The sequence below is a fragment of the Anolis sagrei genome, chromosome 1, assembly GCF_037176765.1.
Source record: "Anolis sagrei isolate rAnoSag1 chromosome 1, rAnoSag1.mat, whole genome shotgun sequence".
Taxonomy (NCBI): domain Eukaryota; kingdom Metazoa; phylum Chordata; class Lepidosauria; order Squamata; family Dactyloidae; genus Anolis; species Anolis sagrei.
In genome coordinates, this window is record NC_090021.1 from 1355530 (window position 1) to 1371431 (window position 15902).

General features: G+C 50.9%; 1 protein-coding gene across 1 annotated transcript in view; it reads right to left on the reverse strand.

Annotated features, from left to right (window-relative positions):
- Nucleotides 1-11253, reverse strand: part of KIF3C (kinesin family member 3C) — a 61254-nt gene extending 50001 nt beyond the window's left edge. The window contains exon 1 of the mRNA XM_060754805.2: nt 9371-11253. Coding sequence (XP_060610788.2) covers nt 9371-11017 — 1647 coding nt within the window. The 5' untranslated portion in view covers nt 11018-11253. The remainder of the gene's footprint in view (nt 1-9370) is intronic.
- Nucleotides 11254-15902: the final 4649 nt, after the last annotated feature.

The window sequence follows — 15902 nt, forward strand, 5'->3', positions numbered from 1 at the left end:
TAGTCCAGGTGTGATCTAATCAAAGTAGAATAGAGGGGTAGCATTACTCCCACAACTCCCACAATTCCTCACACTCCGGCTTTTTCCTTTTCCTCTTCCAGCTTATCTATCCGAACGCATCTCTCCCTATGAACCTTCTAGGAATTTAAGCTCACCTGGGGAGGCGCTACGCTCAATCCCACCTGCTTCTAAGGTGCATCCGGCGGGAACAAGAGACAGGGCCTTCTCAGGGGTGGCCCCTTGGCTGTGGAACTCCCTGCCCAGGGATATTAGATCGGCCCCCTCCCTCCTGACCTTTCAGAGAAGAGTGAAGACCTGGCTCTTGGAGCAAGCGTTTGGAACTTCAGCGTGATCAGATAAAACACAAAACTGGAATACGTACACGGAACGGTTAGGATGATGTAAACGGACGAGGAATTGGACCAGAAGACATTGTTTTTATAGATTTATATAGTTTTTATAGCTGATGGTTTTATTATGTATTTATGATGTGATTTAATTGCTTTTAACCGATTTATGTATGTGTGTGAGCAGACTCTGATGGTCATGGGGGTTCTGTGTGGGAGGTTTGGCCCAATTCTTGTTTGTTTGTTAAAAAATGCAAAGCAACTGTTTGGTCTGCCCCTGACACAATAAATAAATAAGCCCAATTCTATCGTTGGTGGGGTTCAGAATGCTCTCTGATTGTAGGTGAACTACAAATCCCAGCAACTACCTCTCCCAAATGTCAAGATTCTATTTCCCCCAAACTCCACCTGTGTTCATATTTGGGCATATGGAGTATTCGCGTAGAGTTTGGTCCAGATCCATCGTTGTTTGAGTCCACAGTGATCTCTGTATGTAGATGAACTACAACTCCCAAACCAAAGGACACCGCCCACCCAACCCTTCCAGTATTTTCTGTTGGTCAGGAGAGAACTGTGTACCAAGTTTGGTTCAATTCCATCGTTGATGGAGTTCAGATTACTCTTTGATTGTAGGTGAACTATAAATCCCAGCAACTACAACTCCCAAATGACAAAATCATTTTTTTCAGTGAAGGACATACATTGGGTTGTTTGGTGCCTTGTGTCAAAATTTGGTGTCAATTCCCCCAGTGGTTTTTGAGTTCTGTTAATCCCACAAACGAACATGACATTTTTAGGTTCTTGTGGGTTTTTTTGGGCTATAGGGCCATGTTCTAGAGGCATTCTCTCCTGACGTTTTGCCTGCATCTATGGCAAGCATCCTCAGAGGTAGTGAGGTCTGTTGGAACTACGAAAAAGGGTTTATTCATCTAATCACCTCTCAACAAAAGATTGTCCCAGGCACTGCCAGGCCATCAAATGCTAATCAAGGTGGTCAGTTGAAACATTCACACCTAGCTCCAGCAGACAAGAGTCCTTTGTCCCACAGATATATAAACCCATTTTTCCTACTTCCAACAGACCTCACTACCTCTGAGGATGCTTGCCATAGATGCAGGCGAAACGTCAGGAGAGAATGCCTCTAGAACATGGCCCTATAGCCCGAAAAAACCCACAAGAACCTAGTGATTCCAGCCATGAAAGCCTTCGACAATACGTTACATTTTTATTTAAATAGATGCTAGCCGTCCCCTGCCACTTGTTGCTGTGGCCCAGTCTGTCTATATGTCTGTGTATAGGTTTATATATGTGTGTGCATGTGGTTTTGTGCATGTGTTGTAATGTAATTTTGTTTTTTGGCTTTTTAAGTCTTTTGTGTTGTGTTTTTCAGTGCTTTATGAGTGACGGTCACTCAATGGCCTGAGAAGTGTCTTGTGTCCAAATTTGGTGTCAATTGGTTTAGTGGTTTTTTGAGTTATGTTAATCCCACAAACGAACATTACATTTTTATTTATATAGAAATAGCATCTATTGCCGGTCCGTACGCTGCCCTGAGTCGCCTTTGGGTTAAAATGGGCGGGATAGGAGTGACATCTCTAAATATAATAAAAGGCAAAGTTTGTATGCGGCGGAAGTATGGCGGTGCGACCGGAGGGGTATGTGCCAGCTTTCTGATTGGCTTCCACTGTGGTGCTATTTGCATATGGTCTCTGATTGGCCAGCCTGAAAGTTCCAAGCTTCTGATTGGTTGCCACAGCGGTACGGTTTGCATATGGTCTCTAACTGACCACCCTGAACACACTTGGCACACAGAGGCCCAATGGCCCACTTTAAAAACTGGTGCGGTTCAGGGCAGGATGGGCCACTAATGATGGGATTTGCAGTACCTTCACCCGATTCACTTCCCACAGAACATTGTAGCCCCTACAAATCACAGACTGGGCCCAAACTTAGCAGACAGAGTACTAATGGCAGTTCTAAGGGGGATGGACCATAGATGATGGGACTTGCAGTACCTTCACTCACTTACTGAAACCACTGCCACCCTCATCCAATGACTGATAAAGACCAAATTTGGCACACAGAGCCCCCATGACCCATTCTATATCCTGCTGCTGTTTGGAGGAGGGTGGACCATGGATGATGGGACTTCAAGTTCCTTCACTCCCTGAAAACAATGCAGCTGTTATCCAATGACCAATAAAGACCAAACTTGGCATACAGAACCGCCATTACCCACTTTCTCTAATAACCTGGGCAGCTCCGGGTCCCCAAGCTAGTAAATAATAAAAATAAAAAATAATAGGTGGCTGAGGGGGAAAAGGAAGGGGCCTGAGGCTGTGAGGAATGCTGGGAGTTGGAGTCCAAAACACTTGGAGGGAGGGCCCAAGTTTGCCCATGCCTGTTCTACTGCCAGCAGTAGGGTGAATGAGCTTCAGCAATGACAGTTGCTGCTGGATGAAGTACCTAGCCTGGCCTTCAAAACAAACACATAGGGGGAGAAAGGAAATGCCCCCAGGCTGTGAGGAATGCTGGGAGTTGGAGTCCAAAACACCCAGAGGGAGGGCCCAAGTTAGCCTATACCTGAGTTAAGGTTCGCCAACTTGGGCCCTCCATCCAGGTGTTTTGGACTCCAACTCCCAGCATTCTTCACAGCCTCAGGCCTATTCTTTCTCCTTTTCTGGTGAAGCGGCTAAGGGGAAAAAGGAAAGGGCTTGAGGCTGTAAGGCAGTGTTTCTCAACCTGGGGGTCGGGACCCCTGAGGGGGTCGCGAGGGGGTGTCAGAGGGGTCGCCAAAGACCATAAGAAAACACAGTATTTTCTGATGGGCATGGGGATTCCATGTGGGAAGTTTGAGCCAATTCTATCGCTGGTGGAGTTCAGAATGTTCTTTGATTGTAATGAACTATAAATCCCAGCAACTACAACTCCCAAATGCCAAGATCTATTTCGCCCAGACTCCACCAGTGTTCACATTTGGGCATATTGAGTATTCCACCATGGCATGAGTCCACAGTGGTCTCTGGATATAGGTGAACTACAACTCCCAAACTCAAGGTCAATGCCCATCAAACCCTTCCAGTGTTTTCCATTGGTCATGGGAGCTGAGTTTGGTTCAAATCCATCGCTGGTGGAGTCCAGAATGCTCTGATTATAAGTGAACTATAAATCCCAGCAACTACAACTCCCAAATGCCAAGATCTATTTTCCCCAGACTCCACCAGTGTTCACATTTGGGCATATTGAGTATTCCACCATTGCATGAGTCCACAGTGGTCTCTGGATACAGGTGAACTACAACTCCCAAACTCAAGGTCAATGCCCATCAAACCCTTCCAGTGTTTTCCATTGGTCATGGGAGCCGAGTTTGGTTCAAATCCATCGCTGGTGGAGTCCAGAATGCTCTGATTATAAGTGAACTATAAATCCCAGCAACTACAACTTCCAAAATACAAAACCAATCCTCCCCCAACCCCACTAGCATTCACATTAGGAAGGTTGAGGACCACTGCTGTAAGGAATGGTGGGAGTTGGAGTCCAAAACACCTGGATGGAGGGCCGAAGTTGGCCCAGGCCTGAGTTAAGGTTTCTCCCACTCCATTTTCCCCAAAGGAGGTCAAAGGGGGTTCCGATCTCGAGCCTGGGCCACACCCTGGTCAGATCTGAAAGCGGCCGGGACTGGACACTGACACTGACCTCCAGAATTGGGGGCAGTGGTTTGGAACTAGCCTCCAACAGCTCCTGTGCCCCCCCCTCACTCCCCAATTAGCAGTGTCCATGGGGAGCCATGTTTGTTATTTGTTATTGTTGACACTCAGCAAGGAAGATGGAAGAGCTAAAGAGCGGGCTTAACGAGCGGAGAAGGAAAGAAGGAAGGAAGGAAGGAGAGAGGGGGCAAATTGAGAGGAGGGGGCACGTCTTGTAAGGACAAAAGGAACCCCCTCCAGGGATGCGGGATCTAATTGGCCCCGCCGGACAATGCGGACCGCCGCAAGAGTGACCTCCACCCCGCCCGGCCTGTGATGGATTGTCCCTGGGTGGCTTTGTTGTGATTGCAAAGACCCTCACGGATTGAGGAGGGAGGGGGCTAAGCCCCTCCCACTTGCCCCCTCCCCAAATCCAGAGCTTTGTTGCCTTCCTGCGGAGGGGCCAGATGGAAGAAAGCATCACCATCCTCATCGTAATCACCCATGCAAAGGAATCTGACACAAAACCCCGGTGGGTGGGTGGGTGGGTGGGTGGGGGGCTCAAAGGAAGCTCAAAGTCCTTCGGTAGGAAAGCAATACACTTCAAGGAGATGCGCACCCAGAATGACAGCCGAGCATCGACCCGAAATGATGCACAAGGCTAATTCTCCACCCACAGTGCTATGAGGAAGGGCGGCTGCTGTGGGGCAAGCCAACGCAAGCCCCCAACTCCCCCGGATCAAAGGAAACAGGGATCTTCTGCCTTGCCAAATGCCAACGTGGTTTTGGCAAACACACGCATTGTGCAGCGGTGCAGAGGACTACTGTAATGCGCTCTACGTGGGGCTGCCCTTGGGAAGTTTGGCCCAATTTAATCATTGGTAGGGTTCAGAATGTTCTTTTGATTGTAGGTAAACTATGCATCCCAGCAACTACAACTCCCAAATGACAAGGTCTATTTACTCCTAACAGTTACTCCACCAGTGTTCACATTTGGGCATACTTAGTATTTGTGCCAAGTTTGGTCCAGATCCATCATTGTTCGAGTCCACAGTGCTCTCTGGATGTAGGTGAACTACAACTCCCAAAACTCAAGGTCAATGCCCACCAAACTGTGTGCCAAGTTTGATTCAATTCCATCGTTGGTGGAGTTCAGAAGGCTCTTTGATTTTAGGTGAACTATAAATCCAGCAACTACAACTCCCACACGACAAAATCAATACCCTCTTCCAATCCCACCAGTATTCAGATTTGGGTGTATTGGGTATTTGTGCCAAATTTGGTCCAGTGTATGAAAATACATCCGGCATATCAGATATTTACATGACGATTCACAACAGTAGCAAAATGACAGATACTTTTCTACAGCAAGCCTTTACTTTAGTTGGCTGTGTAGAACGGATACTTTTCTACAGCGAGCCTTTACTTTAGTTAGTTGTGTAAAACGGATACTTTTCTACAGCGAGCCTTTACTTTAGTTAGTTGTGTAAAACGGATACTTTTCTACAGCAAGCCTTTACTTTAGTTGTGTAGAACGAATACTTTTCTACTGCATGCCTTTACTTTAGTTAGTTGTGTAGAATGGATACTTTTCTACTGCAGCAAGCCTTTACTTTAACTTCTGACATCTGAGACGGTGCTGTGTGCTTTGAGCTCTCTCTCTACGTGTGTGTCAGAGATGCAGTGATTGGCATTCCCCCCCCCCCCCTCTTTCAAACCTTAGAAGAGATGGGCGTTAGAGTAACTCAGGCCCAATTATTTACTATGAAGGAATGTCATTATTAATAAAGATTGGACTCTGCATCTTTACCTGCCTAAAGCTCTAAATTGTTTACAGTCACATCCAACTGTAAACCTAATGTTGGACCTAATGATCAACTTTTAGTATCCTGTTTACGTTTTGGATGCTCTGCTATATTTTAGGGTATTGTATTTTCTGGCGTACTAGATGACATTTTAGGCCTGGAAATATTATGAAAAGTCGGAGGTCATCTAGTACGCCGGGAATAAAATTAAAAAAATAATAATTAAAAGAAAAAAATCCAACTACCTTAGGAGGGAGGGAGGAGGGTGGAGGAAGGGCACGGGGAGAACACTTGGATACCTCACTACCTCTGAGGATGGTTGCCATAGATGCAGGCAAAACGTCGGGAGAAATGCCTCTAGAACATGGCCCTATAGCCCGAAAAAACCTACAAGAACCTATTGATACTTGGATACTTTTCTACTGCAAGCCTTTACTTTAGTTGGCTGTTTAGAACGGATACTTTTCTACTGCAAGCCTTTACTTTAGCTGGTTGTGCAGAACGGATACTTTTCTACTGCAAGCCTTTACTTTAGCTGGTTGTGCAGAACGAATACTTTTCTACAGCAAGCCTTTTTTTTAGTTGGCTGTGTAGAACGGATACTTTTCTACAGCAAGCCTTTTTTTAGTTGGCTGTGTAGAACGGATACTTTTCTACAGCGAGCCTTTACTTTAGTTGGTTGTGTAGAACGGATACTTTTCTACTGCAAGCCTTTACTTTAGTTGGCTGTGTAGAACGGATACTTTTCTACTGCAAGCCTTTACTTTACTTGGCTGTGTAGAACGGATACTTTTCTACTGCAAGCCGTTACTTTAGTTGGCTGTGTAAAACGGATACTTTTCTACTGCAAGCCTTTACTTTACTTGGATGTGTAGAATGGATACTTTTCTACAGCAAGCCTTTACTTTAGCTGGTTGTGCAGAACGGATACTTTTCTACAGCAAGCCTTTTTTTAGTTGGCTGTGTAGAACGGATACTTTTCTACAGCGAGCCTTTACTTTAATTGGTTGTGTAGAACGGATACTTTTCTACTGCAAGCCTTTACTTTAGTTGGCTGTGTAGAACGGATACTTTTCTACTGCAAGCCTTTACTTTACTTGGCTGTGTAGAACGGATACTTTTCTACTGCAAGCCTTTATTTTAGTTGGCTGTGTAGAACGGATACTTTTCTACTGCAAGCCTTTACTTTACTTGGATGTGTAGAATGGATACTTTTCTACTGCAAGCCTTTACTTTAGCTGGTTGTGCAGAACGGATACTTTTCTACTGCAAGCCTTTACTTTAGTTGGCTGTATAGAACGGATACTTTTCTACTGCAAGCCTTTAATTTAGCTGGTTGTGCAGAACGGATACTTTTCTACTGCAAGCCTTTACTTTAGTTGGCTGTGCAGAACGGATACTTTTCTACTGCAAGCCTTTACTTTAGTTGGCTGTGCAGAACGGATACTTTTCTACTGCAAGCCTTTACTTTAGTTGGCTGTATAGAACGGATACTTTTCTACTGCAAGCCTTTAATTTAGCTGGTTGTGCAGAACGAATACTTTTCTACTGCAAGCCTTTACTTTAGTTGGCTGTGCAGAACGGATACTTTTCTACTGCAAGCCTTTACTTTAGTTGGCTGTGTAGAACGGATACTTTTCTAATGCAAGCCTTTGAGCAGCAGGCGGGATTGACATGGAGACTGGCCGGGGGTGATCGCCCGCTGGGCTATCCCTGCGGTCCCCGCCGCTCTTCCTGCTCTACTTTCATGGCCCTCCTCTGCCCCTGGCGCTCACCTCCTTCGAAGTCCCCTGGGCTCGTATAGGCCCAAGGAAGCGTCTTCGGATGACTCCCAGCAGCCCCAGGTGGTAGCGTGCCTGGGATGTGCTCGCTGATGCATTCTGGGAGCTGTAGTTTCCTGACTCCTACGGCTCTCACAATGCCTCAGCGTGCACATCCCAGGCACGCCATTGCCCGGGGCTGCTGGGAGTCGTTGTCCGAAGGCGCTTCCTCGTGCCTAAGGCAAGCCCAGTGGCCTTTGGAGGAGGCGAGAGGCGAGGGAGGAGGAGGGCCTTGAAAGTAGAGTGGGTAGAGCGGCAGGGGCTATGGGGACAGCCTAGGAGGCCATCATCCCCGGCCGGTCTCCATGTCAATCCCGCCTGCTGCTCCAGGGAGAAAAGTATCCATTATACACAACCAAGTAAAGTAAAGGCTTGCAGTAGAAAAGTATCCGTTCTACACAGCCAACTAAAGTAAAGGCTTGCAGTAGAAAAGTATCCGTTCTAAACAGCCAACTAAAATAAAGGCTTGCAGTAGAAAAGTATCCGTTCTACACAACTAACTAAAGGCTTGCAGTAGAAAAGTATCCAAGTATCCTCCCCGTGCCCTCCCTCCACCCTCCTCCCTCCCTCCTAAGGTAGTTGGATTTTTTTCTTTTAATTACTATTTTTATAATTTTATTCCCGGCGTACTAGATGAACTCCGACTTTTCATAATATTTCCAGGCCTAAAATGTCGTGTAGTACGCCGGAAAATACAATACCCTAAGATATAGCGGAGCATCCAAAACGTAAACAGGATACTAAAAGTTGATCATTAGGTCACAGCATGCACAGAATGCAGAGAAGCTGACGTAGGATGTGACTGTAAACAATTGACATGGTCTCCATGTCATTCCCGCCTGCTGCTCCTCCTCCTCCGTGTGCCCTCCCTCCACCCTCCTCTCCCTCCTAAGGTAGTTGGAATTTATTTTTTTCTTTTAATTATTATTATTTTGATTTTATACCCGGCGTACTAGATGACCTCCGACTTTTCATAATATTTCCAGGCCTAAAACGTCATCTAGTACGCCGGAAAATACAATACCCTAAAATATAGCAGAGCATCCAAAACGTAAACAGGATACTAAAAGTTGATCATTAGGTCACAGCATGCACAGAATGCAGAGTGAGCTGACGTAGGATGTGACTGTAAACAATTGACATGGTCTCCATGTCAATCCCGCCTGCTACTCCTCCTCCTCCTCCCTGTGCCCTCCCTCCACCCTCCTCTCTCCCTCCTAAGGCAGTTGGATTTTATTTTTTTCTTTTAATTATTATTATTTTGATTTTATAACGGGTGTACTAGATGACCTCCGAATTTTCATAATATTTCCAGGCCTAAAATGTCATGTAGTACGCCGGAAAATACAATACCCTAAAATATAGCAGAGCATCCAAAACGTAAACAGGATACTAAAAGTTGATCATTAGGTCACAGCATGCAGAGTGAGCTGACGTTGGATGTGGCTGTAAGCAATTTAGAGCTTAGGCAGGCAAAGATGCAGAGTCCAATCTCCATGGAATGTGGAGTCGTCTTAAACAATGAAAAACAATGTGTTGAAAAGTCGGGGGGTTGTCTTATACCCCCAGTCGCCTTGTATGCCGGGAAATACGGTACTTTTCCCTAACGCTCGCCACACGAACACAGCTTATGACTGGGCCGAGGGCCTGCCTCCAAGTTAGCGTTGGGGCATCTCCTGCGTTGGGGAGACCGCCACCTGCTTCTCACTCACCTTGTACCTGGCGGCCAGGTGCTCGGTGGCCTGTCGCTCCTTGCGCAGCTCGCCCAGCATGCTCTCCTTCTCCTCCAGGAGCCGGGCCTTCTCCTCGCTGACCAGGCTGCGGTCATCCTGGATGGCGGCCTTCTCCTGCTCCAGGCGCTCCTTCTGGTCCTTGAGGTAGCCCTCCACCTTCTTCTCCAGGAGCCGCCCTTCCTCTTCTTGCCGCTGCTGCCGAGTAGTAGACCTGTCCCCATGCCGGTTGTTGTTGTTGTCGTCGTTGTCGTCCTCGGTGTCGTCTTCCTCCTCTTCCTCCTCGCCTTCCACGTGGGAGCCCTTCTTCTTGTGCCGGTGCTTGAGCCCGCCTCCGCCCAGCATGCCCCTCTTCTGGAGCTGGGCCTTGAGGCGGGCCACCTCGGCACGGAACTCGCGCAGGAGGGCATCCTTGGGGTCCTCGTTGACGCGGGGCCGGTTGCGCACGCGCTTGGCCCTCCCGGCGAAGCGCAGGGTGGAGAGGCTCTCCTCCAGGCAGAGCGAGGCCGGGCTGAGCGTGGCGAGGAGGGCCGTGCGCGCAGAGCCCCCCAACGAGTCCTGCAGCAGGCGCGTCAGCTTCGAGTCCCGGTAGGGCACGTGCGTGCGGCACCGCCCCTCCGCCAGCGCCCAGATGACGTGCCCCAGCGCGGACAGCGACAGGTTGATGCGGGCGGCTTCCCTTCCGCCGCCGACGTTGTTGTTGCCGCCGCCGCCGCCTCCGCGACCCTGCCTCTCCCCGCCGGCCAGGTCCACCAGGTGCAGCTTGCCTACCCGCACGGGCTCGGCCTCCCCGTCCTGGCTGCACTCGACCGTCAGGAGCAGCACGGCGTGCGAGCGGGAGCTGCGGGGGTTGAGCGCGGTGACCCCGCGGGCCCGGCAGCGCTGCCCCAGCCGCAGGACGTGCCGCAGCTCGGCGGCGTCTTTCGTCACGAAGGCGGAGAGGTCCTTGAGGTACACGCCGCGCTCGGGGCTCTCCTTCAGCTCCAGCCGCTGCGGGGAAGCCGTGGAGGCCGAGGGGGAGAGCAGGTCGCGCACCTCCTCCAGGTAGACCTCCAGGAAGGAGGCGCGCACCAGGAAGCGCTGCTCGGGGGCCGCCCCGGCGATGCGGGCGAAGAGGAGGTCAGCGGCGAGCGGGAGCAAACCACGGCACGGCGTGGCGGCGTCGGCAGAGACGTTCTCCTTGCCGTGGTGGTGGTCCTCCTCCGCGTCGTCATCATCATCCGCTACGATCTCCGCCTCTCCCGCTTCCTCGCCGCCGTCGCCGCCGGGTCCGAAGAGCGTGAAGGTCTTGCCGGAGCCGCTCTGTCCGTAGCACAGCAACGTCCCGTTGACCCCGCAGAGTGCCGCCTCCACCACGGGCGCCGCCACCGACTGGAAGAGCGCTCCCTCCTCGCCTGCGCCGCCCCCAAAGACACCATCCAGGGAGAAGCTCTTCAAGGCGGAAGTGGAAGTGGAATTGGTCCCCTCGGTGGGGGGCGCCCTGAGCAGCACCTGCCCCTGCTCCCGGTCCAGGAAGACGGCCCTCTCCGCCCCCAGGGCGGCCTCGCGCCGGGACAGGCCCCTCACGCGCGCCACCACCCGCAGCGCCTCCCCTCCTCCTCCACCGGCGCCACCCCCGGGAGAAGGCATCTCCCTCCCTCGCTCGGTTTCTGCTTCTCCTCCTTCGCCTTCTTCTCCTCACGACCCGCTCCCACGGCGGCGGCGGCGGCGACGCCGAGAACGCATTCCGGGCCTACTCGAAGGCGGCTCCTCCCTCCTCCTTTCCTTCCTTCCTTCCTTCTTTCCTTGCTCGCCTCTTCGACGCTCCTTCTCCTCACGCAGCCCGGCGATGAATGAGCCGCAAAGCGTCGCGGGCGGGAGGGACGCAAGGGGGGAGGAGCCACGTCGTGGGCGGGGCCTAAGGAGAACACGCCCCTCTCTCCCTCCTGCCGCCTCTCATTGGGCTTCCCAGGCGCAGGGGAGGAGGAGGAGCCCAAAAACGGGGCGGGGCCACACAGAGTCACGCCCCCTCTTCCTCCTCAAGTCTGAGTGGAGTGAAAGGGAGGAGACACGTCATGGGCGGAGCCTAAGGGAAAACACGCCCCTCTCTCCCTCCTGCCGTCTCTCATAGGGCTTCCCAGTTGCAGGGGAAGGAGTCACACAAAACCACGCCCCCTTCCTGTTCTCCGAGTGGAGTGAGGGGGGAGGAGCCACGCCGTGGGCGGGGCCTAGGCAGAACACGCCCCTCCCTTCCAACACGCCTCTTATTGGTTATCCCAGTCTCAGAGGAGCCCTTTATAAGGGGGCGGGGCGACACATAGTCACGCCCCTTTCTGTTCCTCAGCTTTGAGTGGAGTGAGAGGGAGGAGCCACGTCGCGGGCGGGGCCTAGAGGGAACACGCCCCTCTCTCCCTCTCGCCGCCTCTCATTGGGCTTCTCCGGCGCAGGGGAGGAGGAGGAGCCCTAAGAGGGGGCGGGGCCAGACAGAGGCACGCCCCCTCCCTTTCGCCGCCTGTCATTGGGCTTCCCAGGCGCAGGGGAGGAGAAGCCACACACAACCACGCCCCCTTCCTTATCTCCGAATGGAGTGAGGGGGAGGAGCCACGCCTACGGAAAACACGCCCCTCCGACCCTCCCTCCGCCTCTCATTGGGCTTCCCAGGCGCAGGGGAGGAGGAGGAGGAGGAGCCCAAAGACGGGGCGTGGCGACACAAAATCACGCCCCCTTTCTTCTCCTCAACTCTGAGTGGAGTGAGAGGGAGGAGCCACGACGTGGGCGGGGTCTAGCGAGAACACGCCCCTCGCTTCCAACACGCCTCTTATTGGTTATCCCAGTCGCAGAGGAGGAGGAGGAGCCACGTCATGGGCGGGGCCTAGGGAAAACACGCCCCTTTATCCTCCCGCCGCCTCTCATTGGACTGCCCAGGCGCAGGGGGAGGAGCCCAAACACGGGGGCGTGGCCACACAGAGCCCCTCCCTTCCTCCCACCGCCACTCCTCATTGGCGGAGGGGAGGAGTCTTAGCGCGGGGCGGGGCCACACAGAGACACGCCCCCTTTCTTCTCATTTCTCTTTAGCCACGCCCCTTTCCAGGCTCCCAAATTGGCGCTGGCTTCACAGGCCAAGGAGGGGGAGGAGCCACCAGGAGGGCGGGGCTAAAGGAGACCACGCCCCTCCCACCACCCCTCCTCACTGGTCTTCCCAGGCGCAGGGGAGGAGCCCCAACATGGGGGCGGGGCCACACAGAACCTTGAGCCACGCCCACTCTATGATGTTGGGTTGAAAGTTGGGTTGAAAGTGTGTTATTTATGTATTTACCGTCATAGAATCATAGAATCCAAGAATCAAAACCACGAAACAAAGGCATTTGAACACTTATCTTTCCAAGCAAAGCTTCCAGCAGACTTAAAGCCAAAACCAAGGTCACAACAACATCTGTTATAGAACTCCAGTATGCTGATGACAATGTCATATGTGCGCATTCAGAAGAAGACAGCTCTAAACATCTTTGCAGAAGCATACGAGAAGCTCAGCCTGTCATTGAACATCGAGAAGACCAAAGTTCTGTTCCAGCAGACACCAGCCAATCCCTTTCCAATGCCAGAGATACAGCTTAATGGTGTAACAATAGAAAATGTGGACCATTTCTGCTCCCTTGGCAGCCCCCTCTCCACCAAAGTCAACATTGACACCGAAATACAACACCGCCTGAGCTCTGCGAGTGCAGCAATTTTCTGAATGAAGCAGAGAGTGTTTGAGGACCGGGACCTCCGTAGGAAGACCAAGGTGCTTGTCTATAAAGCCATGGTCCTCCCAACCCTGCTAAATGCCTGTGAGATGTGGACTGTCTACAGACATCAAAATTGCAGCTGAAATACAACACCGCCTGAGCTCTGCAAGTGCAGCATTTTCCCGAATGAAGCAGAGAGTGTTTGAGGACCGGGACATCCGTAGGGATACCAAGGGGCTATTGTACTCCCAACCCTGCTATATGCTTGCGAAACGTGGACTGTCTACAGACATCAACATTAAGACTGAAATACAACACCGCCTGAGCTCTGCGAGTACAGCATTCTTCCGAATGAAGCAGAGAGTGTTTGAGGACCGGGACATCCGTAGAGAGACCAAGGTGCTTATTTATAAAGCTATTGTCCTCCCAACCCTGTTATACGCCTGCGAAACGTGGACTGTCTACAGACATCAACATTAAGACTGAAATACAACACCGCCTGAGCTCTGCGAGTGCAGCATTCTTCCGAATGAAGCAGAGAGTGTTTGAGGACCGGGACATCCATAGGGAGACCAAGGGGCTTGTTTATAAAGCTATTGTCCTCCCAACCCTGCTATTTGCCTATGAGACGTGGACTGTCTACAGACGTCACATGCAACTCCTACAACGATTCCATCAGTGTTGCCTCTGGAAAATCCTGCAAATCTCTTGGGAAGACAAGCGGACAAACGTCAGCGTGCTGGAAGAAGCAAAGACCACCAGCTTTGAAGCAATGGTCCTCCAACATCAACTCCACTGGACCGGCCACGTTGTCTGGATACCCGACCACCGTCTCCCAAAGCAGTTGCTCTGCTCCGAACTCAAGAACGGAAAACGGAATGTTGGTGGACAGGAAAAGAGATTTAAAGATGGGCTCAAAGCCAACCTTAAAAACTCTGGCATAGACACTGAGAACTGGGAAGCCCTGGCCCTTGAGCGCTCCAGCTGGAGGTCAGCTTTGACCAACAGTGCTGCAGAATGTGGAGAGGCACGAATGGAGGGCGAAAGAGAGAAATGTGCCAAGAGGAAGGCGCATCAAGCCAACCCCGACCGGGACCACCTCTTGTCTGGAAACCAATGCCCTCACTGTGGGAGAAGATGCAGGTCAACCCCCAGGACACCACACTTGGACCATCGTCCTTGGACTACGAGGGATTGCCTAAGGAAGACCACATCTGTTATAGAACTCCAATGTGCTGGGGATGTTTCTGTGCCACTGCCATCGCAATGTGGACAGAAGCATCATGGCTGGCTTCCAGGGAGGGAGGGAGGGAGGGCTGTCCAGCCAGACTGGCACCAATGGACACACACACACACACACACACACACTTTGGTGTGCCAAGGACAGTTAAGTCAGGCTTGGCTGACCATAGCATTGGAACAAATGGGATGTTACAAGGACCAAAGCCCCCCCCCCCGCCTTTCCCTATGTGTTCCCACATTTTGGGGAAGGGGGAAGTTGTTGTTTTTTTTAATCGCCTACGTGTTTTTAGTATGTTCTAACTTCTGTGGAGAGAGAGAAAAGGACCGCAAACAGGCCATGCGTGTGGTTCCATACACATGGAGACACATAGGTTGGAATAATTGAAATCTGAGGTGTGTTGTTGAAGGCTTTCATGTCTGGAATCACTGGGTTGCTTTGAGTTTTCCGGGCCATCTGGCCACGTTCCAGAAGCATTCTCTCCTGACATTTCACCCACATCTACGGCAGGCATCCTCATGTGATCGGAGGTGACCACCCCCCTTCCAGGGCTCTGTAAAAGATGGTTCAAAACCAGGGAATTCATAGTTTTGCCAAGGACACCAGGCTGAATTGATCCCGTAATCCCTTATCTCTCCTCCTTTTTATGAATGGACTCCGACTGCTAAGTGCTCCCCTGAACTTTCATGCACCCCCGACCCCATGAACTCTTAATGAGTTCTTATGAACTTTCATGAACTTTATAGGAACTTTTAAAAACTTTTGTGGCATGATTTTCAGTAATAAATGGGTTACTTTCTGCTGTAAACATATGAGAATAGAGCAGTGTTTCTCAACCTGGGGGTCGGGACCCCTGAGGGGGTCGCGAAGGGGTGTCAGAGGGGTTGCCAAAGACCATCAGAAAACACAATATTTTCTGTTGGTTATGGGGGTTCTGTGTGGGAAGTTTGGCCCAATTCTATCATTGGTGGGGTTCAGAACGCTCCTTGATTGTAGGTGAACTATAAATCCCAGCAACTACAATTCCCAAACGTCAAAGTCTATTTCCCCCAAACCCCATCAGTGTTCACATTTAGGCATATTGAGTATCCATGCCAAGTTTGGTCCAGATCCATCATTGTTTGAGCCCACAGTGCTCTCTGGATGTAGGCGAACTACAACTCCCAAACTCAAGGTCAACGCCCACCAAACCCTTCCAGTATTTTCTGTTGATCATAGGAGTTCTCTGTGCCAACTTTGGTTCAATTCCATTGTTGGTGGGGTTCAGAATGCTCTTTGTTTACATGTTAACTATAAATCCCAGCAACTACAACTCCAAAATGACAGAAGCAATTTCCCCTCCAACCCCACCAGTATTCAAATTTGGGCATACCGGGTATTTGTGCCAAATTTGCTCCAGTGAATAAAAATACATCCTGCAGATCATTATTTACATGGCGATTCATAATGTTAGGGTTATGGTTGGGGGTCACCACAAAATGAGGAACTGTATTAAGGGGTCGCGGCATTAGGAAGGTTGAGAACCACTGGAATAGAGCATAAAGCCTTGATTAAATGATACCCACCA